The sequence below is a fragment of the Cygnus olor genome, chromosome 27 (genome assembly GCF_009769625.2).
Source record: "Cygnus olor isolate bCygOlo1 chromosome 27, bCygOlo1.pri.v2, whole genome shotgun sequence".
NCBI lineage: Eukaryota > Metazoa > Chordata > Aves > Anseriformes > Anatidae > Cygnus > Cygnus olor.
The window spans coordinates 2,510,008-2,535,329 of record NC_049195.1 but is presented as its reverse complement, the minus strand read 5'-3'; the positions used below and the strand labels follow the sequence as shown (position 1 = coordinate 2,535,329).

At 43.5% G+C, this 25,322-nt stretch overlaps 1 protein-coding gene and 1 long non-coding RNA gene across 4 annotated transcripts in view; one reads left to right on the top strand and one right to left on the bottom strand.

Moving 5' to 3' along the window:
* Positions 1 to 951: 951 nt before the first annotated feature.
* On the top strand, positions 952 to 22,554 carry LOC121060580. Of its 3 annotated transcripts, none has more exons than XR_005814879.1 (6): positions 952 to 3,023; positions 8,131 to 8,327; positions 8,789 to 8,857; positions 11,637 to 11,681; positions 12,274 to 12,452; positions 18,038 to 22,554. It is a non-coding gene; the product is annotated as an uncharacterized LOC121060580 (long non-coding RNA). The 3 variants fall into 3 exon arrangements; XR_005814878.1 differs by lacking the exon at positions 952 to 3,023 and adding an exon at positions 7,589 to 8,039; XR_005814880.1 differs by lacking the exons at positions 952 to 3,023; positions 8,789 to 8,857 and adding an exon at positions 7,593 to 8,039.
* ADRA1A (adrenoceptor alpha 1A) overlaps positions 15,249 to 25,322 on the bottom strand; it is a 25,501-nt gene continuing 15,427 nt past the window's right edge. Inside the window, 1 exon segment of the mRNA XM_040538499.1 lies at positions 15,249 to 22,050. Within this exon segment, the coding sequence (XP_040394433.1) occupies positions 21,530 to 22,050 (521 nt within the window). The 3' untranslated portion in view covers positions 15,249 to 21,529.

The following is a 25,322-nucleotide window of genomic DNA, read 5'->3' as shown; positions in this document are numbered from 1 at the left end:
AGGTGCTGTGTATGTCTGTGTGTGTGCACAAAACCTCAGAAAAGGCAATTACTGTCCATGCGTGCCTAAGCCAAGGTGACCACTGCCGTAGCCGTACGTGGTTTGAAGAGGTTTCTGCGTGCACGTAAACATTGCCACGGATAACAGTGATTAATTGGCAGATTAAAAATCTGACCCCAAAAGGTATTGTTCTCTGTGATGAAAGATGAGCCCGAGCAAGGATTTACAGCCCCAGCGTCTCATTGCCATAGTAGGGCTGTGCTTGCAGGCGAGGTTATTATGGTGAATGTTAATGACAACTGCATCTGGGTAAAAGCCTCTCCATCACCTCTTGCTGTCGATGCCTCTTCCGTAGCTATGGAAATGGCACCTTCTGCTCAGCTGCTGCTTCTGATTAAAATTCAAGTGGAGAGGGATGGGGAGAGAAGAAAAGCCAGGGGACAAACACAGCTGATGAGCCAGGCGGCATGGAGGAGAGGAAGGGTGCTGTGTTACCTGTTCAGCTTCTCGGAGGGAGAGAGGGTGCGGGGCTTCGTTGCTCTGATGGCTGCAATTGAGAATGAGAGCCACTGTATTTGCCCGGCACAAAATGTTTTAAGAAAGAGTCCCTGAAAGGAGTGACTTACACTGTGAGTATCCCTAGGAGTGGAAAAGACCAAGGCAGACTTCTCTGCCCTAGACGTCAGCAGCCCTCTCCCTCGCAGAGCCAGGTAGAGGCTGGGTTTTCTGCCTGCCTGGCTGCTGCGCCGCTTCCCGTGGGTTTGGCTGCTGATTAAGACACTTCAGTAGTTTTTGTCTCTTTTAGTCTGTAAACACATTTGCAAGAACAATAGCAGCTTAATGGCAGATTTCAAAGGTCTGTCATACATCATCTTCTAATGCAGATTGTGTGAAACTGTCTCTGCCTTCAACAACTGGAATAAGGAAAGGGGCTCGTGCAGTAAGTGTAGGAAAAGAAGCACAACTTGGTTACCATAAATTTATGTTACTACAGCTATGACACAGTGGTAGCATGGGAGCATCCAGCCAAAACTGGGGCTCTGTATTGTCTGAGGCAAACGCTACCATGTGGAGCATTAATAAAAAAGATAGCCAGAGGAGGTATGTTACTGCACGCAACGCTCTCCATTTTAAAGCTGGAGAAGAGAGGCCCGGAGAGACGAAGTCATCTCAGGTTATCCAGGAATCCTGTGGCAGAACGAGTGGAGGAGTCAATCTGCTGTGCCTGGTCCAGTGCTGGACTGCAGAGTGCAGGTAAAGGGGTTGCTACAGCACCTAGGGCCAACCCCTTACCCTAGCCCTGGCTCCTTTGCCTCCTCTCCTGCAGCCTCACTCAATGACATGGGCCAGGGTGAGCTCAGCAGGCTGAGGCTGGAGGGCTGCGGGGAGCTTTGGCACCGTGAACGGGGCAGCATCTGCCCACCAAGCCATTTGCCGAGTCAACACCTCATTTTGACAAATTCCCTGCAAAGAAAGAGAATTTGGAGCTGTGCCATGGTCCTGCTGTGCCATCTCGGAGCTCATCCTCCAAAAGCTTTTATTAAGGTATAACGGCTTTCTTTTACTGTTGAAATCCCGTGTAAATATTGAATGATCTGCCTGGTACCAGCACCGATCGGTTCCTTGTGTCTGAAAGCAGCACGTGCTGCCAGAGCTGGGCTATCATTGCTGTCCTCCAGCAGTGCACAGCCTCCTGGGGGACTGCCTGCCTTCCTTCCGTGTCATTTTATTGCTCGGGCAGAGTTGCAGCTCACAGACACCTGGTTCAACACATGAATTGAAGGTCTAACCTTATTAATTTGCAGATAATAGGATCTGCTGTGCCCTAGCTGCTACAGGGTAACCATGACTCTCCGTGGGCTAATTCAGGTTAGGATGGATGATGCTGCAGAAGTACTGAGGCTCTTTACCACTCAGTGAAGGTAGAAGGTAGAGATGACAGAGCATCGGTGTTTTCTAGGAGACACCCTGCTGAGACAGCGTCCTGGGACTATAAAAGCATCTGTGCAGGATATTGTCCTTTAAAACTGGTTATAAGCATAAACTCGATTCTGACCTGCCATTTTGCAGTGCAGCGCTGACTGACTTTTAATGGCCAACCCATACCCATCAGGTGTCTTCAGAGAAAGCCCAGGTTTGGCTCTACCTTGTCCTTATGTTTGCAAGACAGGACATACCACTTTGCTGTCCCCCCAGGTGCTAGAATCAGTATTTCAGGAAGCACCTTTCATGGTCAAAGCTGGCTTGTTTTCCTTTTTAATGCGAACGCAGTACTGGTAACAACACTAGGAGCTGGGGATATCTCAGGAAGTCTTCTGACCCCATAGCCTCACAACTGATGTGCTCCCCGTATCACGAGTTGAGTGATTCTCCAGTCCTTGGAGTGTCTTTAAGGCATTTGCTTACCATCACTAGGTTACGCCGACACAGATTGTGTGGCCTATGGATTTGACCAACTGCTTAGATGTGAAAGGTTTTGTATTGTAACAATCCTTGGCCCAAAAGACATGTTCTGATCTATTTAATCTGTATAAATCTTCCTATTTTATTTTAGCAGAGCTGCTCTGGAGTCATATCAACTTCTGATGCCAGTTTTGCTGTGGCTCTTACTGTTTTCACAATGTTCCTGTGTATCCACACTGGGTTTGGATCTGAGGTTATGAGGTACAAGTCATCCCTGGCAAGAGTCAGAATGAGCTTCATAGGCTGGTAATTGAGATCAGATTCTGGCTTTTAGCATTTCCCCCCTCTGGCTCTGGCTAACCAATTGTGCTGGGAACTTCAGCTAGAACAAATCAGCTCAAAATAATTCTGAACAGTTTGTTTTTTCAAATAGTGCAGAGAGAGAGAGAGAGATCCCAGTGAATAATTATGGATCTTTTCCCTACTAAAATTACCACTTTCCCTCCTCCAGATTTCACTGGTGTCCCACATGAGTGCCCAGAACATTACCTACTGCAGTGGACAGTAACGACTCAGCCAGGCAACATTATCCCTTCCTGAGGACTGGATCCAAACGGGAGGTGAGCTGTTATCAGCGCCAGTGTAAGAGCTTTTAGCAACAGGACAGGCTGGGGCTACAAAATCAGGAGGGGAACCACGTGCCATAGCAGAGGTGCCGCTGGTAGCTCTTGCAGGAGGTGCCTTTCGGGGCATCCCACACATCTGGCTTTGGACCCTTTCTTTGTTGTGCATTTTTTTGCAGGCACTGATTTTAAAGTGCCCATAGGACCACTTCAATTTCCATTTGCAGGAGTGGAAAGAATATATTTTGGCATTCGCTTTATTGTACGAACAACTTAGCTAGCATCTTTTTACCTCAATGGAAAGGGTAAGGAAAACAGCCCCAATGGTGCTACTTAGAGCTTAAATACAACCCTAGTGCTGATTTATGATTGTGCTTGCTCAATCATCATTTAAAACATTTTCTCCTACAAGACTGGGCAAGGGAGAAAGATTTCTGTCCCATGACAAGCTGCAGAAATCAGTGTAAGAGTGCTACTTTCCCTGCTGGGAGTGCCTGCTTCAAAAGTACTTGAAATGAGTGCCACACTCATGCCTATTTCTGGTTGGGGGACAGTGAATTCCTTTATTTTGTGCCTCAGTTTACCCTTTGTAAAAGAGAAATATGATTCTGACCACCTTTGTAAGCAGCTTGGAATTCCCCTGGTGAAAGCATCTCTCCAGAACTATTATGGTAAAGATGCTTAGGTTTGTTCTTATGGCAGAGCCCTAAGTCAAAACCCTTGGGCTCGGAATTTTCCATATCCATTCTCCTCTCCTCACTGTCCAACGTTAATTTCAACAACAAAGAGCATGTCCTTTGTGACCGAGCTGCTCTGCCTTTCCCCAGCATCAAGAAATCCCTGAGTAGAGCAGTTCCCTTAACCCTGGCAAGGGCTAGCAAACCCTCAGAGCATCCCTGACCAAATCCCAGTGCTGCAGAGGGAGGAACCCAGCTGCAACAAAGCCACTGTGCTCTTCTGGGGAACCAGCTTTGTGGTCTATTGGCAGCCGGTCCTTATTAAATGTGTGTGTATGGATGGTGCTGAATTTTACTGGGCAGCCCCTTCAGATGTGATGAACAATGGAGAACTCGTTAGCACAGCTCTTAAAAATCCTACCCCAGCCTCATGTTATGAAGCTGAACAGACCAAAATCTGGAGAAAAATAAATAAATTACAAACAAATTTTGCCCTTTTTTCTTTTGTGGGGGCTACTCTGGTGTTAACAGTCAGGCCTTTGTTACCTCTTACTGGATACTTCACCCCTCCTAGCACAGAGAGGCTGACTGGGGGTTGTTTTTTTTTTATTTCCAACTAGTCCAACTCTAAACCAGTTTTTCCCTGTACTTTATTTCTAATGTGAGCAACATCCACCAGAGGGCAAGATTCCCTCATCCCGGACTCAAAGAGATCTCTCCCCATCCCACATTAAAAACAGGCTGGTCCCAGCTCACTTAAATCAATGGGAGTATTTCCATCCACTTCAGTGGTCTTTGGATTGGGTCCTAGTGTTCTTTTAATATAAAAAAAATCCCGGCAAGATGTTTTATATAAACTTAGAAACAAGGTTTTATAAACTGGAAATAAATTTAAAAAAAAGGCATTTATACACTCTGGGTTTAGCTGTAACTTGTCAGATGGATGTTAAATGGTCCTTTTATTTATAATACGTTTATTTTTTAAATACTCATGTTATGAACAAGCCACAGCAACAGAGGGAATGTAATCCAAAACCCTACAACTTTTGTTTTAAATCTCTTTGCAAAGCTGTGTCTGCACTGTGATGGGGTGAGCACTGCTCATTAATACTGGCATTGAAAGGTAAGTGCCTGTGAGGCAGTTCTCAGCCATAATTTAGCAGACTCTGTTGGCATGTGCTTGCCTATAGGCATTGTACCAGCTCACCGACTGCAATGGGAACTGATGAAACCTGAGGTTTGAAATCCTTCTTTGCCTCCTAGAGGAAAATCCCCAGTCCTATTCCTTGACCCCAGCCCAGAAGCTTTGTGCAGGGCTCTCTTAAGGAGTCGGGAGGCACTGACAAAGGGGTGACAGACATAACCCCATCTGCACCATGCTCAGCTGGGGAGGGACCTGCCTTCCCTCTGCGTGCAACGTGCAGCCTCGTGCCTGCCGCTGGGGCACGGCGTCCAAGCCAGTGTGCCCTGCCAGAAAGTGAGGGCACAGAGGCTGTGGAAACACAAAACCATCTAAAATAAAACCCTATTGATCAGCAGGTGAGTCCTGACGAGAAGGGGGTTAAGGTTACTCTCTCCTGAGCCTGTATTTTCCACAAGTGTGAATATAAAGAGCTCCCGGGTTGAATGAACTAAATCCCTTGCTGACCTACTGCGTGAGTCAGGGCAAAGCCACATTTTCTAATTTTACAGCAGAAGAAATGGACATTAGAAGCCTTCAATAGGGCTTAGACAGCATCTCAGAAGCACTGTGCCAGCCTAGCTCCTAGGAAGCTCCAGGAAAGGACAGCAGCAACCCTGTATTGCCTTCAGTGGGAGCAGAGCTTTGGGCAATGCAAAATGCTGAGAAGAAAACTCTCCAATAATGTTTCTAAAGCTCTTTCACGTTTGCTGAGGAAAGATGCTATTGAAGTACACAGTTTTTGCTGGAAGTTTTCCCTCCCACCTACTGCACTGTTTCTAGGCAAATATCTTGCCCTTTTGAATAATACAGCATGGAGTGGAAAGATAAACTCATGTAATTATCCCTTTCCTCAGCGTGGCTGTGCTGAAAAGACAAACTGCCTCCTTCAGCATTACTGCTCACAGAAAAATTGGACCTGACGCATACGTGGGAAGATTAGAGTGACTAAAACATTTTTTGCTTGCACCCTGGTTCTTGAGGATGCTACGGCAAGATGCAAAACCAGTTCATAAAAGCCCTAGGGGACACAAAGCCCTCATTTCCACAGGGGAAGTTATCATCTGCAACCTGTAACAGAGGTGAGGAGAGGTCTGTGGCGTGGAGGAGGAATCACCAGTTCATCACAAAAGCAGGGACGCTGTAATACAAAGATCTGAGCTGGAGCCACTGCTTGAACGAGGTTCTCCTGAGCCCCTTGCTGCCTGGCACCGCTGCATCGCTTGCCGTGCCCCCCTGTTCTGTGCTGAGGTTATTTCAGTCTTCGGGGCTGCCAAAACTTACACTAGGTCTAAAAGCACTTCATTTCAGTACCAAAACAGCTCAGGGGAAAGCTCAGGAACATCTGAGAAGATAATCTTAGCACGTCTCCCAGTTTGGAAGCGCAGTTTGCTACCCAATATCAGGGGAGTGGAAACTCCTATTTTGAGAAAAACCTCTTGACATCAGGCCTGCCCTAAGAGTTTGATTTAGAAATAAGGCAAACTGCAGATGCCGTAGTCATATATCCGTGCTTGCTCTGGGCCAGGAATTGTTCACCGCCGGGCTTTGTGTTGCATGACAGTATCCCCAGTGACAAGCACTCAAGGAAGGTTACAAGAGTGACTTCAGCCTGACATCCAAAGGGAAGAGAAAATAATCTGAAGCCAAAAAAGAGGCAGCCAAGAGCATCCTTTGTGGCTTGAACACGAGAGTTAGTGTGCCAGTGTGACACAGACCAAGGACATTTCACTGGGGAACTTTCAACAGAGACAATGAGGATGGAAATGTCAGCTGAGAGCATGAGATCCTACCAGGGAAGCGCCCTTCTTGTGCTGCTTTCCTTCTCCGAAGAGATTTAATTCATTAGGTAGAAGTAATGGATTGTCAGGTTATCTTCATTCCTATTTCTGGCTGCTGCAATTCTCTGTAACAATCTGCGGTTTAAGTATATAGAGAAAAATAAAATGTGCCTCCTTCTTGTTAGAGCAGAAAGTCTGAAATAATGAAATATCTGCTGGAAAACCGATTGGTGCCTTTGTGCACTTAGGAGGATGACAAGCATTTGCAGCTTTGTAGCTGCCAAAGAGGCTTAGATTCCTAAATATTAAGTCTTTTTTAAAGCAATGATTGTTGGTTAATTCCCTCATTGGTTCTAAGACCAAGCCCAAGAGGTTGAGGCTGCACAATCACTTTCTTTAGACACTCTTTTAGTCTTATTAGAAGGCTTTCAGAGATGGAGAAATGGAGAATTTGTCATGTTGCTTGGTAATCTGTCTTGATAGAGATTTGCTCTCCCCAATAATAAAAAAAAGCATCTAATTTCTAATTCTTCTGCCAGACATCAACTTTTTTAAATGAAGCAGAAAGACAGAAATAGCCTCAGTTTCTTCAGAGAGATCTTCGTGGTCCCAAGGAGGACGGAAGCCCCATTGCTGTGTCATGCTGTTTGTGCTGCACTATTCAGGAGCTGCAGGTTTGGAAGCTGCTGGGCGATATTACCAATACAGAGCTGGAACAGGCAGACTCCTTTTTCTTTAGCTGTCTTAGAAAATGACTTCTGATTTTTTTTTAATATTATTTTTTTTTTCTGTGGCTTGCTTCTTTTGTATTTGAGTAATTCCAGCCTTGCCATTTACTGAGAAGGTCTCTCTTCTAAATTTAGATGAGAATGTTACTTGCTTTTCTAAGACATGTTAATATCCCTTGGGTTAAGAATAATTAGATGTTAATTTTCAGAACCTGAAAGGAAATTATACCCCTAATTCATCATTTAAAGTAAAATAGCTGCTTTAAAAGTCATACATAGCTACATTAAACAAAGGTCTAGCCATTTTTCTCCTAAACAAAAATTAACCTCAATACAAATTAAGATGATATGATTCTAGTTAGGTTAACAACACCAATTAGGCTAATGCATTTCTAAAGCTCCCAGAGTTTGTGGAATTCAAGAAGGCAGATCAGCCACTGCAAAGCAGCGTACCTTCTCCAGCTACATTTTGCTTTGCTGGCTCTCACGCCTCCAGCATTAACCTGCCTACAGCAGCTGAAGCTGTGCCCCCTGCCATGGGGCTCACAAACTGCTCTTCCCCAAAATACTTTAGGAGCAGGGTTTCCTCTGTTGGCGTGAGCAAAATACCTGCAGGGATGGAGGAACCCTGGCCATATAAAGGGAAGGTAAGAATTTAGCCCTGTTAGCTCACTGCTGTGATCAAGGTGAAGAGCTGATTTTGCCGTGTCAATCTTAACATTTCCTTGGTCTTCTCAGTTATTTGCAGGCATTTGCTCTTGATGTTTCTGAGGCAGACCTCCCCTCCTGCCTCCCATCCCTGAGAGCTGCCTGGCCGGTTCCAGCACCTCCCCAACCCACCACGACACCTCTGCAGCAACAGAGTGAAGGGGGGTGAAATCCCTTCTTTACCAAGACAGGCACCTGGCAGTTGAACCATGAGGAAACTTTTCTCTGTAAGTGTTTAACGTGGTAGCAATGTTACTCAGTTACACCAAATATTTTATTCCTGTACAACTAGCATAAGAAATCAGCATAGTTCACAGGGTGCAAATACTGGGGGGCAATGGGATCCCATGGGTGCGTTCAGGATGAGCCTATACACGCCTATATTGGCCTGTACACGCCTCTGGAAGGCAGATTGTCCTCCCTATATCTTGTCATTTTTGCTAGTGGGATCAGAAATCAATCCTGGTAGTAAAGTTCATGGCTCTGAACTGCCAATGTTAAACCAGTAGCCCCACTGCAGACAGTGAGCATACAGCAGTGTAAAATAGGACAGCAAACAGACTGGGGGCAACTCCCTCTCTCCCCTGATCTTTTTCCCTGACTTCTTGAGTTACTGTAGCATCGCTTTCTCTTCCCACCTGTGCTGTCAGATCCTCTTCTTACCCCAACTTGCCTTTCAAACTTGCAGAGCTGGGCAGACCACAAGATGGCAAGGCTGTACCGAACATGCCCGGGACAAGTGCTGCGGATGCAACAGGTGTTTATTGGCCAATTTGATGTTTGCCACCTGCTTCAATAGATGCTGAATTTTATTTTTATACATAGCTTCCAGCAAAACAAATGTCCCCAGTATCCTGCCTGATGTGAACACTGGGTTCTGGAGCGTTTAGACATGATCCCTTTGCAGCACCAGGAAGGGGTATATGATTCTTATGAGTCCTCTGGAGCCTTTCAGTATGCCCAGATCCATATGTAAATATAGCTTGAGATGAGATTTATATTCAGATATTTCCCGGTGAAGCCAGCAAACACTCCAGGCATGTTACAAATGATACGACAACCCAACCAAGCCTTGTAATTTAATTTAACTGCCTCTTTTGGGGTATGTGTCATGCATTCAGAATTAGAGAACTGAATTCCCAATCAAATGTTCTTTGGATATAACAACACAGTGAAAAGCATGGAAGTGCCTTAAAATAGCTTACTAACAACCACATGGAACCTATTCTTTTGGCAAAAGGAGGAGGCAATTTATAGGTCTGGACTTACTGCTCATAAATAAGTACATGTTCTTTTTTCTTTGCATTGGCATGTTTTTGGCTTTTCAGATTTTCTGTGCACTTTATAAATTCTCATATAACTATTCAGACAGTAGATGGGAATGCACAGGCATTTGATGAGGGGGAGGCCATGAATTTATCCCATTTGAACTGTCTGAAACAAGTTCTCTATTAACATTGCAATGAAATTCCTCCTGGGCTGGTTATTCTAAGTTTTCCTGCCGTGCCTATTCTGCTTGAAAACCCTGAGACCAAACAAGCTACTTGGTTTACTGAGCACGTTCTAAATATTATTTTCCTTAAGAGGAGTGGCAGCAAGTGAATTTAAGCAAACAGCAATTGCAGTTTGTTGCCTCCACATTTTGTGATGTTTGTTAGCATCAAAACGTCACATGCCTTTCTTGAGGTAGGTAAATAGGAGCTTGATTCTGGAGCAGGGGAAAGACAGGCAGAACACCAGAAACAGTCTGGTGATTAAATGCAGCTGTCTCAGTACAGGACACCATACAGCAGTGCCTGAGCTAAGTACTGATAAAAACTGATTTAAGAGAGATTTTTTCCTATGTAGAAAGTGATTTTGCTGTGATGGTCTTCTGAATGAGGACTACTGAAACTGGAAAAGAGTTGTTTTTTCAAAAGTCAAGATAAATATGATTAACAATACTGCTTGTAACCAGCAGATTTGGTTTGTCCTCCCTTTTACATACGCCCAAGGAAAGAAATTATTTTAAAAACTAAGACTAACTGGTAATATTCTCCCTACCAGCCTCCTCCTCCACTACATCTCCGGATATAGCACCATTAGTTTGAGATTTTTATGACTCTCAAGGGAAATGCGGAACATTCCTGAAACTGAAGTAGCATTTTGGAATCCCTGAGCTGGAGTTCAGATAGCGTGGTCTCTCTCAAGGATAAATCATGGGAGCTGCCAACATATGGGATATTTGGTTTAAGAGGCATGGGGCCAATAAACTTCGATACTGTTACTTGATTCTCTAATAAATAGCAAATGTTTCATCTCAAGCTAGCTCAGTGTGATTTCCAGTAGCAACGTGATGATAAAAAGGTGTCACAACTAAGGATAGGTAGTGTTAATAAAAACCTAACATCATGAGCTAGCTTTTGCTGCCAGCTGCTTCCGTCTCAGCACCTGTAATGAGGAAAAAACTACCAGTGAGGGAGCAGACAGCAGCTCTTCATCTTTGTGTCAACACCAAACAACACAGTGCGATCGTGAATTTTATTAAAATGGCTATTTAATTGTAAAAAAAGCCAACCAACCAGTGAAACAAAAGAGCCTGGTATAGCAAAGCCTTAGCTGGCCTGAAATACTGCAGTGGATTTCATTTCGTCCAAGTGGAATTTCTCCAGCTTTCGACTCTGTGGAGTCGGTCTGTTATGGTTAAAAACTCACGAGTATTTGAAATGTAGTTATCGGAAGGGAGATGCTGCTCTAGCTAGGGAATGTGTTGCTGGGTTCATTCACTCCTCTTATTTATCATTACTGCGTAGGTTAACATGAAAACTGGACAGAAGGTGGGTTCAGCATTCAGCAGCATGGGTTGGGTTGTTATTTCCTAGCTGTCAGCTACCCTTTCCACCATAAGGGTTGTCATCTATAACATGGTGATGTCCTGTCATCTATAACTAGATGTTTCCCTGGCCAACCCTGTTTTTATTGTGAGCTTAAGGCTGTATAACTGATGAAAAGTTGGGATTCGGAGGTTTTAGATCCTACTATTGGCATTACATACTGATATTCAGTAACGATATGGAGTCAGGTAGTGGTTGCTCTGTGTTATTGTTATTAAAATGTTGTCTGTGCTAAGCAAGCCTCAGGCTTCCACAGTTCCTTGAAGCAGGATAGTATTAATGGGGATTTCAGCTCAGATTAATTAATTCTACCAAAAAGGAGAGCACATTAGTTTGGTGGAGGTGCCATGTGTCTGCACTCCACCGCTGGAAAAAGTGCCCCATAAAAATCCTGTCTCCTTGGTCAGAGGTGGACTTGTCATTTGGTAAGAAGCAGCGTGCAGCTGCAGAGCCCTGGTCTCCACACCCTTGGGCAGCTCAACCAGTAGTGATCACCAGGATCAGCTGCTAAAAAGAGAATCAGGTGTGTGTTAGGGGGAAGGGGTGAAAAAAGCAGAGCCAGGCACACATGTGAGTGTGTGAACGTCCATAGCAAGGAAATGAGCAACAAATGGGCTGTTTAATGAAGCCCTCTAACTCTTTCTTCCCTTTGCTCTTCAATAGGTACACCAAGGTCTGAAGGAACAAGTTGAGGATCTACAAAATCAGGTATGTGCATTTTCTTTTGGTAAACAAGTTAAGGGCAGGTTTTCCTGTTTGAGAAGGAAGGCATCTTATGCAGAGTTTAAGTTTCTAAAATAAACCTTTAGATTAGCTGATAACTCTCGACTTCTTGCGGGCTATTTTGTCCTTTTTAGCCTTTAGCCAGCAGATCTATGGAGGGGAAATTAACTGGTATCTCAACATAGCATAAGGAAACTTAAATGCTATTTTGTCACTACTAATAATGTCACAGGGCTTTATTGTTGTGTTGCATTATCAGCCAAGTGGGGAATAAAACACATAGGTCTGGAGAGTCATTCACTTGTGCTAACTTATTATTTGCTGGGTTAAACTGTGATCAGTTTTATACCAAATGAAGTTAGTTGTGACCAAAACCTCAAGGCTTTGTCCAGAAAGTGATGTTATACCCTGTATGAAGAAAAGGATGTGTGTATACTGATCGGTAACAGAACACCCTCAGTTCAGCATTATAACAAAAGGGCTTTGTTTGACTCTCTCACTGTTCTTGGATCTGTAAAAGTTCACCTGCATTTCCTGCTAATTCTTCTAAAAACCAGTATTACTTCTCTGCATCCAGGGATTGCTCCTGAGAGCAAAGGAACGACTTTCAGGCTGTGGTGCTGATGACTTCTGTGAGGTTTGGTTTGCATCAACTGGATCTTACAGTGTTCAAGACAAGGAGACAAAGGTGGTGGTCTGGTGAGCTGTCCTGCTGGGAATACTGGGACTCCGTGTGGTGACTGACTGCTCAATGTGGTAAGGAATGCTGGATCTGCTTCAATATATATTTTTAATTGGGTTGAAGGGAAACAAGATCAGCCCTTCACTTTTTTCAAATATGGGAGGCATTCATTTTTTACTTCCCCTCCACTTTTGTGCCAAAATGTCAGGAAGAAAATGCAAAACAGAAAGAAAACATACCCAGAAAGCTTCTATCCATCATGAGCTGTGTTTTCTTGAAAACAGAACAGCACTTCAGTTATAACAAACCATAAAATCTAAAAGATGTGTTCTGGTGTGGAAGTGTGTTTGGGTACAATCCTCAGCTGAAATTTAATCCCGCTCCTTATTTGTTATGTCTCTTCTGTTGTGTACAAGCTAAGGTCCTGATTTCAGTTAAACTCTTAGAAATGTTTATGCAGAATTTATTACCCTTCTCTCTGATGCATTTTCTGCATGTTCTCCTTGCTTTGGGAGATAGACTGTGAGATTAACAGGGCCACTTCTAATTGTATCTGGGGATCTGTCCCTTACAGAGCTAATCATTGCAGTGATAAGCTAAGCCAGCAGTGACAGATCACTGTTAGCCTTGTCCATATAGGTGCTCCAAATGTATTTGCTTCACACAAATGTCTCCTGGCCAAGTCTGGAGAACAGCATTATCTCAGGGAGAGAGCAGCCATTCTCCAAAGCTACTCAGTCAATTCTGCAGCTTTCTGATAACGATCAGCGGCTGGAAATTGCATTATGTGAGCTGGTGGATTAACGAATACCTGTTTGGCTCACTTACACTTTAATGAACAGCAAAAGGTTCCTTTAAAACCTGATAGCATTAGGCCAAAACAATGTGTAAGAAAAAACCTGGATGTTTTCTTGCTCTTGCTTCTCCTGAGATTGCCAGCACAACGTGTCACTTACCATTGTAAAAGTGTTTGAACCCCAATAAAGCTGTTGACTGCTTTGACCTTTGCCTGCAGCTAGATAACAGGACAAAAGCTGCAGCACTAAGATTTTTCTCCTGCAGCAGACGATGATTATAACTATAGTAAAATTTCCCACTGGGTCTGCATCTTTATGAAAAAGACCCAGTCATTCTGGAGAGTATTAGCAGAATTTCTCTGGAAGATGAAGCAGCCCCCTGGCCTCACGGGTCCATGGGTTATTAAATCCTGCATTCAGACTGAATATGCATTAAGTATAGTTTAACTTAATCTATTTCATAAACTTTAGCTTAACATAATTTCAAACTCAGTCCATAGTAGTCTCAGAAAGGGCCTTGAGCCGAATTTCCTGGCAGTGAAGTAGCCGTGCTGGCCCATGGTCAGGATTTGAGTGAAAGCTGTTCCTTTTCCCTTCACATTGAGGACAGGTGGAAGTAGCAGCCTCGTGGCTCTTTCTCACTGTGCCATTAGTCCTGTCCTACTGCAGGATTTTGGTCCTTATGAAAAAGGATGCAATGGGGGCAGTTTATTGATGGAACTGAGCGGACAGAAGCTGCTGAGAATCTAGCACGGATGTCCGAGGAACCGGAAAGGGGTAGGAAGTTTATCCCAGAAAAAGCACTGGCAGCATTTGCCGAATTCATGTAGCTGTAAAGAAAGGAAACAAATGCACCAACAGGTTTTATTTTTTTTCCTGACATACGTCAGCTTTTCAAAATCATTGATGGTATTTTATGAGGCTCAGCATTCCTGGGACAGTTGGGATATGTCACATCCATTGCACAGAGGGGAATTTAAACGCACTGCAAGTGCTCAGACGTGCTGAAGGTCAGAAAATCATGACCAAGTTAGGAAAATAAAATCCTCATCCAGTATGTCAGAAAACGTAATTCCTTCCTGTCCTCACCTGGCAGGTTTGCTGCCAGGTTCACAGCAAGGACACGCGTCCTGTAACAGAGGAGGAGCTGCAACCACTCCACTAAGAAAGATTGACATAGTCCTATGTAGTCTTATCTGAATTTATTTTATATGTACAAAAATATACACATTTCCTACAAAATTTTCCTACCGGTGACTAAAAATAACTTCCTTTATCTGGCAGTAAAGGTACTGATCACAAAAGCATTCTGACGCTGTAAGCTGTTATTTATAGCTGCGATATTTTCACATCCATCCATAAATTTAAATGGGAATTCTGTAGAGCAATGTCTGCATCATTCAAGGGCCAAAATTTGGTCCTCAGTGAAGCTGAGGCTCTCCTACAATACAAAGTAATACAGGGCAAACATTTATCCTATGCCAGAGGAAGAACAGATCTGTAAAAGAAGCAGAAGAGCAATGGTTGTTGTTTTTTCCTCTTGCAGTTTTTCTCCTTAGTTTTCCTGAGACCTAGGGTGAAATTTTCAAGGGTTTCACCAGTGACAACTGCAGGCAGGGCTTTCAAAGTTCTTAGTGTATCAGCTGTTTTGGAAATCTCTTTCCTTCTCTGTTTTCCCTTTATAAATCATGGAAAATAGTCATTCAGCACTGTCTTTCCCAAAGAGGATTTACATTCTTGGGTTGACAGAGATTGTTCTGTTAGTGTTTGTTTATAAGGGATACAGCAAAATGGACTGGATTTCATCTGGGACCTGATGTTTTACTGTAAGCAAACTGAACAAGCATGGTAAGGACCAGTCTCCTTTCAAATTGTTTGGGAACTCTGACTTTTTACAGAAGAAACACAAGTGTGATTCCTTTATTTTCCGTGTCCCTCACTCCCACTATAACCACTGAGATCAACAGAAAGACTCTACCTGGTCCACCTGATCCTCTACTTGAGGGATTTGTGGTAAGGGAAAGGTCACATATAAATATTTAAATGTAAGAAAGAAAACCAGGCAAACAAACCTGTAGCTCACATGTCACAAAGTGCACATTCCCCCCCAATAATTTATTTGTTCACTGAGCAATATTTCATATACATTCAATTTTGTTCAAGGAAATGACCAGTATGACTGTTCAAACATGTTGCATAATAAACAGGCCTATAAAAACAGCATATAGAAAATTCAATGACATCAGAATACCAGAAAATGCAGTGCTCATTTCAGGAAATGTCTTTGGAAACCATTGGCAGCCAAATTTGTTCAACATGCAGGCGAAATGCTGCTGCAGACAGAGGAGAAATAAAACATTTTTTCTGCAACCAAAGGCTGGCTAAGCAAAAACAAACAAACAAAATAAAACCACACCAGCTTGCATACAACTCCCACGGTTGTAACATAAGTACAATCAGGTATTTAACATTATTCAGCAAAGGTATTGTGCCACAAAACAATGATGCTGCGATAATTAGCTGAGTGGAATTGCTGTCTAAGTGGAAATCTGCTGAAATGCCGGCTGTATTTTTTTTTCTTCAGAAAAATGACCAAGTTTTGACAGTAGAAATGCAGATCGATACAGGAAGGTCTTGTCATTTAGTCTGACACGTGGAAAATCAGTTTTGCTTTTTGGTGTAAACACTTGGGCATTTTGACTCTGAAAAAGATCCAAAGGTATCGTGATGCTAAAGGAGAGGAATTTTTCAGGCTGGATTTAAGCTCAGCTTAACAGATAGCAATCTACATTAACCGGCCCTTTGAGCATGTTGTGGAACTAAAAAAACATGTTATTTCTTATATTTGCTCACAATACATGGCTCTCCTCTTTAGCAATTCATTTCCCCTTAGCTCATGCTTGCTACTTTTCTCCTTCTCTGCCAGTATGAGAAATATGCAGCATGTTCTGCATAGAAGGCCTGACATTTTACTTGAATCCCGAGTACAAATGCTTAATCTCCTCCTGGGAAATAAGTGATTCAATTACGTTTATCAAGCTGTGTGGAAGATCTTACTTTAATGCATCAGAAACTCTCTTGCAGCGCCTCGATTTTCATAATACTGTCGTACATTAAACAGTCTGCTCGTGAGTGCCTTCAAGATGTAGGTGGTTGTGTTTCTGGATAGGGAAGGTTTAGTTTGGTGCAGCGATAGGAAAAGACAGGATTAGTCTGGTCAAAGGGTCTGCCCTTCTCCCTGTCATCTCGTTGTAATTAGGCAAGAAGCAGAGTAAATACTGGATAGGTTCATTCATAAAAGCGTTAGCTGGCTCCTGGGCTTCTTGGGAAACAACTTGAGGGCTGATATGGTGGTGAGAATAACGAGCTCCGAGCAGAAGGATGACTGGAAGTAGGCATGAGGAGTGCAGATAGAGAGCAGGGAGCGCAAAGCCATCTCCTTCCAGCAGCTCTCTCAGGAGCTCTGGGGGGCCTTTTGCTTCTAGCAAACAACGACACTGCCTGGGGAGGTCCCAGATAGGCCTGGAGCTTCGTGCAGTGTCTCGCAGACTGGCTTGGCTTTGCTTTTTGGCGCTGTTGATGGCAGCAATCATCCCGAAATAACTGGTGCCAACAGCCTGTCCTATTGAGTTGGTTTTCAGCGTTGTTTTACTTATCCAACCAATACTAAGACAGGAAGGAGGGTAAAGGCACCTCTGAATAGGATACTGAGTTAATTACCAAGCGTGGATTCAGTATGGGATGCCTGAAATCTTCCTTAAGGAATCACTGAGTCACTCTACCTCAGTAGCTTTATCTTACACGGGAGTTCTTAAAAATCCATTCAAACATCAACATTATTTAACGTGAGACTAACAGGCATGCCTAGGAAAAGCTGACTTCCACTTCAGTATAGCAATAAGAGCTTTTTTAACTGACTTCAATTGCTTTAAGGTACTACAGCCCCTGTTACCTTTCAGAAAATTGAAGAAGTCAAGAAGGGGAATTTTGCAGGACTGAAGAAGCTTTGTGAATCTGTTTGCTGAATCTGAGTAGAAGAGCAAGAGATATTCCAATCTCTTTTTAATGCTGTGGCTTTTCAAGGCATTAAAGCCTGGCAAAGGGAAATATTTCGTTATATGATGTATAATTTATCCTTGGTCTTGGCAGTGTAGAAATCATAAAAATGAGGAGACATTTGGATAATGGGCAAACTTTACTGTATTTGGGACCTGAATAAGCTGAAGGAGTATGCGAAGCCTCAAAACCATAATACAGTAAGTCTAAATGAACACTGACTGTGGAAGCTGTATATACAATATACACAAACAGCGTATATTGTATATAACCCTCAAAGATGGATGTATATAACCCTCAAAGATTTCCATCAGGACATGTCAATTAACCGGTCAGTGTGGTTCAGTGGATGTGACGGAAGGAGAATCATGACACTCCAGTGATCTGACCAACTTGCCCTTGTTTTCTAAACTCCCTGACTCTCTTCTGTTATGTATTCCTAGAGTAACCCACCCAACGGAGTCCTGATTGTAGAGAAATTTTACCTATGATGATAGGTGGCAAGCCAGTGGGGAATCTCTTGTGCTGCTAGTGCTTTTTATACAGACCAACCTTCAGACTCTGGGGCTGTAGCTCTTCTACCAGTGCCAAGTTCACTTTAAATAACAGAAAAATCTGTGCTGTTTAAATATGCACTTATTTTCCCCCTCTAGAACTCCTTCTACAGCTATTGAAACTTGTCAGTCCAAATGTCCATCAAGATGACAAGTGCCTATGACCCTACTTGCGGGGAGGGAACCGGGCGGTTTTCATGCGGGAATTCTCAGAGTGACCCAGACAAATCATGTGTTTGTTTTTGCTGGCAGATGTGACAGCAGCAGAGGTGTGGCTAGACCAGGCTTGCCTGATGCGGAGGTCCGAGTGCTTTCCAGTGTCACTGGACAAAAAGAGGTTCTTTACTGCGTTTGATGACAGACAAAAAGGGTAAAGATTGAGACCAAGACTTCGTTATTCTAACCTCTGCCTCTCTGAGGCAGGAGCTCTGCTCCTGTCCCTGAAACCAGGCAGTGCCACCAGCACGCTGACTTCTGTAGTAGCAATATAATTTGAATCTGAAGTGAGTGTAAAGAAGTGCTCCACAATTAAAGGAGGAAGCCGTTTGTTCTAACCCATGGGTAGCTCCACAACAACCCTTTGCCTGACACCACAAAACCTCAGCAAATCTAAAATTACTGGAGAGCTGCTATGTAAAGTGCTCCAGAGGAGAGATGGCACAAGTGACCTTGTTGGTCCAAGCTATAAAATAGGTATACAAATGGGGTTAGACAGCAAGTGGCTGCAGTGGGGATACTAAATCTTCCTCTCTTTGCTCAATTTAATGGGTGTTTTCAAATGCTTCAGAGTTCAGGTTTTCTTCAAATAAGTGTCCCATGTATTTGAACCCCGTGAGACTGAAAACCTTGGCTACGAGTCTCATGTGACTTTCTTATGAGATTTCCAGCTTTTCTGCTTCTGGTCTTGGCTTGAAATACCATGAGAATATTTTTTTGTGGTATTTCAACACTCCTGGTTTCAAATCCTAGTCTTTATTGAAAAACCTGAAGAAAAGTTTGAAGGGTGGGGTGGGTTTCTTGTTTAAAATAAAAATAGGATAATGTCACAGGCTTGCTGTCTGTGAATACCTGTTTTTGGAAATAAATAAAGCTTTGAGTCTAGGGATTGGATTTGAAGTCTTCTCTAATTTTAACCTGTTTGGGACATTCTGTAGCTTTCTTACCCAGCATTCATACGAGAGAACAAACATATTTGCTTAAGTCAATCAGCTGAGCTAGATAGTTCATTCGTCCAAGCAGAAGTGCTGGAAGGTGCCATTTACTGGCACACCAAACACAGCAAAACCTTAATGGGCTGAAAAACACTGTGCTTCCAAACTCAAGTCTCTTCTCCATGTCTGCAGGACCACTGCAGGCTGGGCTGGGGGATATTAGCTTCATGTTCCCTGTGTGCTCATTAATTTGAAGGCTTGGGGAAGAAAGTCCTCTGCCTGATGTGACTTATTAGCACCTGAAAACACCTATGAGATGTGTATCTGAGGCAGCGAGTGGTACAAGGAAAATGGACAGGCAGATATGGGACCTTCGTAGGTTTTCTATTGTGTAATAGTATCACACAATTTTAATGCATTGAGAACAGGGCCAAATGAAGGGGAAAACTCACTAGCTTGCCCTGCGTCTGTGAGCTGGTTACTTAAAACACAGGCTAAGGTCCATCTACGCTATTCTTTCACCTTGAGCTCAACGTTTATTTATGACGGGGGTGCATTGTTAGCATCCTGGCCATGTAAAACAGGCTCTGTATTGATAAGAAGTGCATTTAGGCTCTGAGGTGGCTTCCTGCTTCCAGGATTGTGCAAAGCAACAGTATTACAAGACTCTAAGAGTTGGATTTTACTTTTTGCAAATTTTCTGGTAGTGTTCTAGCTGCAAACGTGATTGCAGGAGGAAAGAAACCTCATTTGTGCATAAATAAAACACGCAGAAGTCTGAAATTCTGTTGATGCTGGAGACTTACTATTGAGTGAGAGATGAATAAACAATGATTCCTCATCAATATGACTGAGGTGTCCTTCCAAGGTCCTATCCTGTAAAAGTTATCTGAAGCCCCTTTCCTTTCCAAGCTAGTAGATATGCAGCACGGTGCAGGATCCGAGACATGAGTAAAAGCTTGTGTCTTGTTTCAAGGAAACTGCATTCTTACTTGGCAGGCTCAGGAGGAGTTATGTCAAGAGCTGCTTATTTCTAATATTGTACAGAGAATTCCTCCCCCTATTTCTTCCAGATGCTGAGCGGCTTATTTATTTATTTATTTGGATTAGTTGTATTAAAATATAACATCCTTCCAAATGCTTTTCTCCCAGATTCCCAAAGGAAGGCCCTTTCTCATGAGGATGTACATGCTTAAGTCATTTAATGAGCTTAACTCCCACTGCTCTGAACAGGGATCAAGTTCCTGACTTCAGGGTACCAGGGTCTCTTGGAAGGCTTAGGGCAGTTTGCACTGGAGGAGTCAGAAGAGGAATGTGGCGTGACACTGGGCAAGGAGACAGCAAAGCATCAGCTCTTATCCAGCGATGGTGGCACTGCGGTACCCTGGGATCTGACTAGCGCAAGCACCTGGGCAAGGAGTTTTTGAGTTTTTAAGCAGTCCCCTTCTGGACTTGGATCAAGGAGAACAAATGGATTAGTGGAAGTGACCTCCTCAAACGTTATTTGATGATGCCTTGCCTAGTTTTGAATTTTATCAGACCCACATCAAAGCACAGACACCCTCCAAAGAAACTTAGGACGCATGCAAATTTTCATTTGGATTTGGTTGGGGATTTCAGGGGGTTGTACAAAAAAGAAAAGTTCTGGCTTGTCTCTGAAGCTAGGTGGGGTGCAGCCACTTGGACTCAGTTTCTCTTGGCAGTGGAATTTATCGAAATCCACAGCACCACGGGAAACTTCGAGCAACCCCAAGCAGGGCAAGAGCCGAGAGAGTTTTGCTGTGCCCTGTGATTTGAAGTTGCTGCCTTTCCAGACAGGTGGAGGCCCAGCAGCCTTGTGGCCACTGCAGAACACCAGATCCCCACCTGGCACAGCTCAGGGATGAGGACCACAGCGGCTGGCCAGCTGAAGGTGTAATCCAAAGAGCTGCCTGGCCTCTTCAGCAAGGGGTGTAGGACCTCGCCAAACCGGGACCTGGAGATGAACAAAAGAGGCAAGACACGGTAGGAACGCATTCTTGTCCACAGTCCCTTAACAAAAAGTAAGCAGAGATCTGTAAACACTGTCCCAAGACCTGAGCCTCCCGACCTCAGTTCTCCTGGCTGTTAAATCAATGTTTATCTTTTTATTATTAAAAAGTCACAGAGGTGGCTCTAGACTCGGAGCTGTCTGAAAGCATTCATGCTGAAATGAGTATGGGAGCTTTGTAGTTTGCTCTTTCTCCATCCTTGCGCCTAAATCAGAGCAGTTGGCCTTTAAAACAAGGGAATAGAGTGAAAAATAAGGCCTTTAAATATCAGGCAAATCACTTGCAGGGGCCAGTCTTATGGAAGAGCATAAGGTGCTCACCATCCACTGAAGCCGTTCACTGTCTTTTAGGGCCTTTGGTCAGGCTCCCAGCACTAAGACACCACTCCTCAAAAGACTTGGCACTGTTTTACGGTACTCTATTCATTTCACCCAACCCCCTTCAGCTGTTATAGCCTCTACTTCTACTTCCCAGTGAAGAGAGCAACTTCCCATAGAAAGAGCAACCTCCCATCAGCAGAACCACAAGTTTGCCAGCCTACGCTAGTAGGCACGTTCAGTCCTTTAGACATCCTCCCCGTTTTCACTGAGGGAGATGGTATGGATTTTAATGGTTGGCACTTTACAGTTTTCGTGGACCACATTCCCTGAAGTGCCTGCACAGCAGCATTCCTGGAGGAAACCTTTGCTTTTCACTTTGGCAGCAGTGCAGCTAGACTTGTCCTTAGCAACTGCGTTTTTTGTAGGCATGCTTTGCACGGCAGAGAATATCTTCCATTCGCAGACCCCATCAGACTTGGAGATCTTATAGAAGGTTTCGCCCGAGCCGACGGGGATACGGACCACACCTTTGCTGCTTTCCATGCTTTGGCTAGCAGGATGGTTGAGGTTGAAACTTGGGGATTGCTTCTTTGCTGCATGCTTCCTTGGGAGGCACTGCGCTCTCAGGACGTTTTGGAACGCTTTCTTAAACTCTTGACTTGAGCACGGATAGATTATGGGGTTGATGCAGCTGTTTAAATATCCAAGCCAAAATGTTATTTTAAAAAGCGTGTCCGGGGGTTTGATTGCAGGAAAGAAAGAACCTAAAATGGAAAATATACAGAGTGTTAAGGCAGAGGCAGTGAGAAATTGCAGGTAACCAAAGAAACTTAAACACTGGAAAAAAAATAAATAAGATTCTGTTCTGTCTTGCAAAATTTATGACTCAAAGCCTAATTCCTGCAGGAACGAGTCTTTCAGAATGTATGATGTTGTGCAATTACATGGACATTATATCAGAGATCAAGTCAATATTCAAGCCATCTACTTCATTAAACAAGCATTGTATTTACCCAGTTACAGCCAGAGAGGCAAGAGGACTGATACCAAGTGATAAAGGGAAGTTGCTTCCTCTAGGACTTTTAATTCAAGGTTAGTTAGCCAAACAACAACCATGACATGGAATTCATCAAAAGGGGTTTCAAAGGGCAAGAAAACCACACCATTTTAGAATCTGAGAAAGTGGATTACTGGGTTGACTACATTACAACTGAAAGCCTTAGAGAAGATAAAGTACTGGGTGCTCAATTTCCCTTGAAGCCTTTTGGGAAAAAGTAATCTACATTTGTCTTTCTCATGGCATGCATCTAAAATTCAGAGAAGTTAAAGGAAAGGTTCTTCTTATGTCAGTGAACACTGAAGAGGGTCTGAAACTGGAATATACTGGAAACTGGTATATACTTGCAAGCTCATCTCCCAGAGACCGTTCAAAGAGCAAGAACTTTGGTGGCTCCTTAGTAAGGAAAGTCCTGTGGGCCTTTTCATTCTATGGGAGGCAGGACAACATCCAAAAATATTAGAAATTGTTTGACAAAGGTTATTCAGCAAATCAGTGACAGTCATTGATGATGCACTTATTAGTCCTCACTGGCACAACAGTCAACTTCAAGTCACCATGCTGATTGAAATAGCATTACTAACAGCTTTTTTTTAAAGTAGATTACAATACATAAGTGATAATGTAGGATTTCATAATACAAGATATCTGCTGATTTAAAATCTTGGGAACATTTCCCCCAACGCCAAACATTTGATTTTTTGTTTAAATACAATTTGAGCATCTTACTGCTTCTATAAGCAAGTTCTTCACTTTGAATTATTTTAATAGGATGTCAGTAAACACTTAAGAGATTTCCTCCTGGAGAGATGTTACTGTAAAGCTATGGAGCCATATTTAGGATATCAAAGAGTCGACACTGCTGCTTACGGAGAATTGTTTAGAAATTTGTTGCTTTTCCTGAATGACACTGGAAACCAGCCATTGTAACAAGATCCTTTAATTCTCTCGTTGGTACTTCTCTTTGCTTGGAAATAAAAACAGTATTGTCTGAATGTGAATGAGACAGAAAACCAAACTCTGTGTGATGCTGGGGTGGGAAATAAGTGATAACAGCACTTCTAAGACACCAGTCTTGTCAAGTGGATCTAGAATGAGAAAAAGAGAGAAATATTTCCCATATGTTGTCGAGGGAAAGACCGTTACTTGCTTTCCTACGTTAAAAAAAATAGTTCTATCACTCCACTGTCAGTAATCTGGATAGCAGACCATGGACACGGGAAGCAAAGTCATTTCCCAGAAAACATAATTGGCTTGTTTTGGCCTTTATAATCAGGTATGGAATAAATGGATCTTCTAACACTGACCTTCTCTTCCTGCTTCCCCCCCAAAAAATTGTAAGCATGTGCATGCTGGAAGAAATGCTGGGGGATTTTATCTACACATTTGTCATCCTCTGCAGTTTACCTATTTTCTACAGGCAGCTCCTAAGCTCTACATGGATTGATCTGTTTCTTAGACCTCCACTGACTCTGGAAAAGCTAATAATGTAATCAGGGAGCCTCCTAATTAAATTCCGAGAGCTGCCGAACTTCGCTTTGAGTCTTTTGCTTCCCATCTTTGCCAAGCAAAGCTACAGCAAGTGCAGCAAAAGCTTTCAAGCGGAGAAAGCCGGAGAGGAATTCTCAGGGTGTTTTTTGCCTGTGTGAGAACGTATCAAAATATTGCCTGCACCAGAGACGCAAATAGTGCAGGGTGATTAATGGCGCGCTCCTTCTGCTTCTGCTGAGCATGGTCTGTGCTGCGTGGAGCAATGCTGTCTGCCCGTGGCACCAGCTTGGAGCGGCACCGACGGCCCCGAGGACGCGCTGCTGTCACGAAGGTTATCGTGCCGCTTATCGCTGGCTTTGGAGCAGTCCCCCAAGACCCGGGCTGTCAGGTGCATGTCGGAGCAGCCGCTGCTTTGCAGGGAAGTGAGTCCCAATACCCAAAGGCAATGCACAACATACCGAAGGAGCTTGCTCTTTGTATTCCAGCAGCTCAACCTCAGATTTCAGCTCCAGGTGCAACCTGGGCAGCCAACACGAGCTCACAGCTGGCTAGTTACACCACTTTCACTATCAGTTTCAATGCTGGCAAGTGTTTTAAGACCAAAAAATGTTGTGCTAAAGACAGCAATTGCTATTTTGCAGTTTAGCATGAGCGAGCAGGCACGTCTCAGCAAATTACTGCTGCTTTCCTGTAATGAAAAACAACAAAATAAGCTTCTTGGAGAACTTTCTAGCTGAAGCCGCTGGCAGATGAAAAATACAAAAGGATTTGAAATGCCCAAATCCCGCTCAATCCTCGCTTTATTTCTTCATTTAGGTGCAGCATATCCACTGCTTCCCCATGTTGTGTCAAGGCAAAAGGTGAAACAAATCTAGGTTTAGGGAATCAGCAACATGAGGCTGAGTGTAAAAATGGGTAACAATAACAATTCCTGTTTGCTGCAACTTCTGGCTCCCTTTAACTGGAATGCAAGTGCCTTGCCAAAGCCTGCTAAAAATAGTAAAGAGCCAGTGTCAGACTCTGTCTGTTGCTCCTTTTTTTTTTTTTTTTTTTTGGGGGGGGGGGGGTAGAGGGAGATCTGCATGCTAATTTATTAATGTAACCATTTTTGGTTCATCAGCGTAGAGATTTGTTGCCTTGGAACAATTCGCTGTCAGAGAAAGGAAAAGAAACTGAAGTAGCTTTAAGAGCATACGAACTTTGCTAGGGTAGGTCCCATCACACGTTGTCGTTAACTCGTTCCTTCCAGAATGGATATGACTCAGGCTCGAGGACAGTAGCTTTTATCTTCCCTGCATTTGGTTGTGCTAGTCTGTGATGTTCTGTAAGTTTAGGCCAGCTAAAGCTCTGCCTACAGGCTTTGTTATAACTGCGTAATGTCCTGTAAATGAAATGGTCCTGATGCCAAGAGGAAGAAACATGGTCAGTACAATCCTGAATCCTGGCGGAACTGGGGCTGGAGCTGATAGTCCCAATATGTAACCCAAT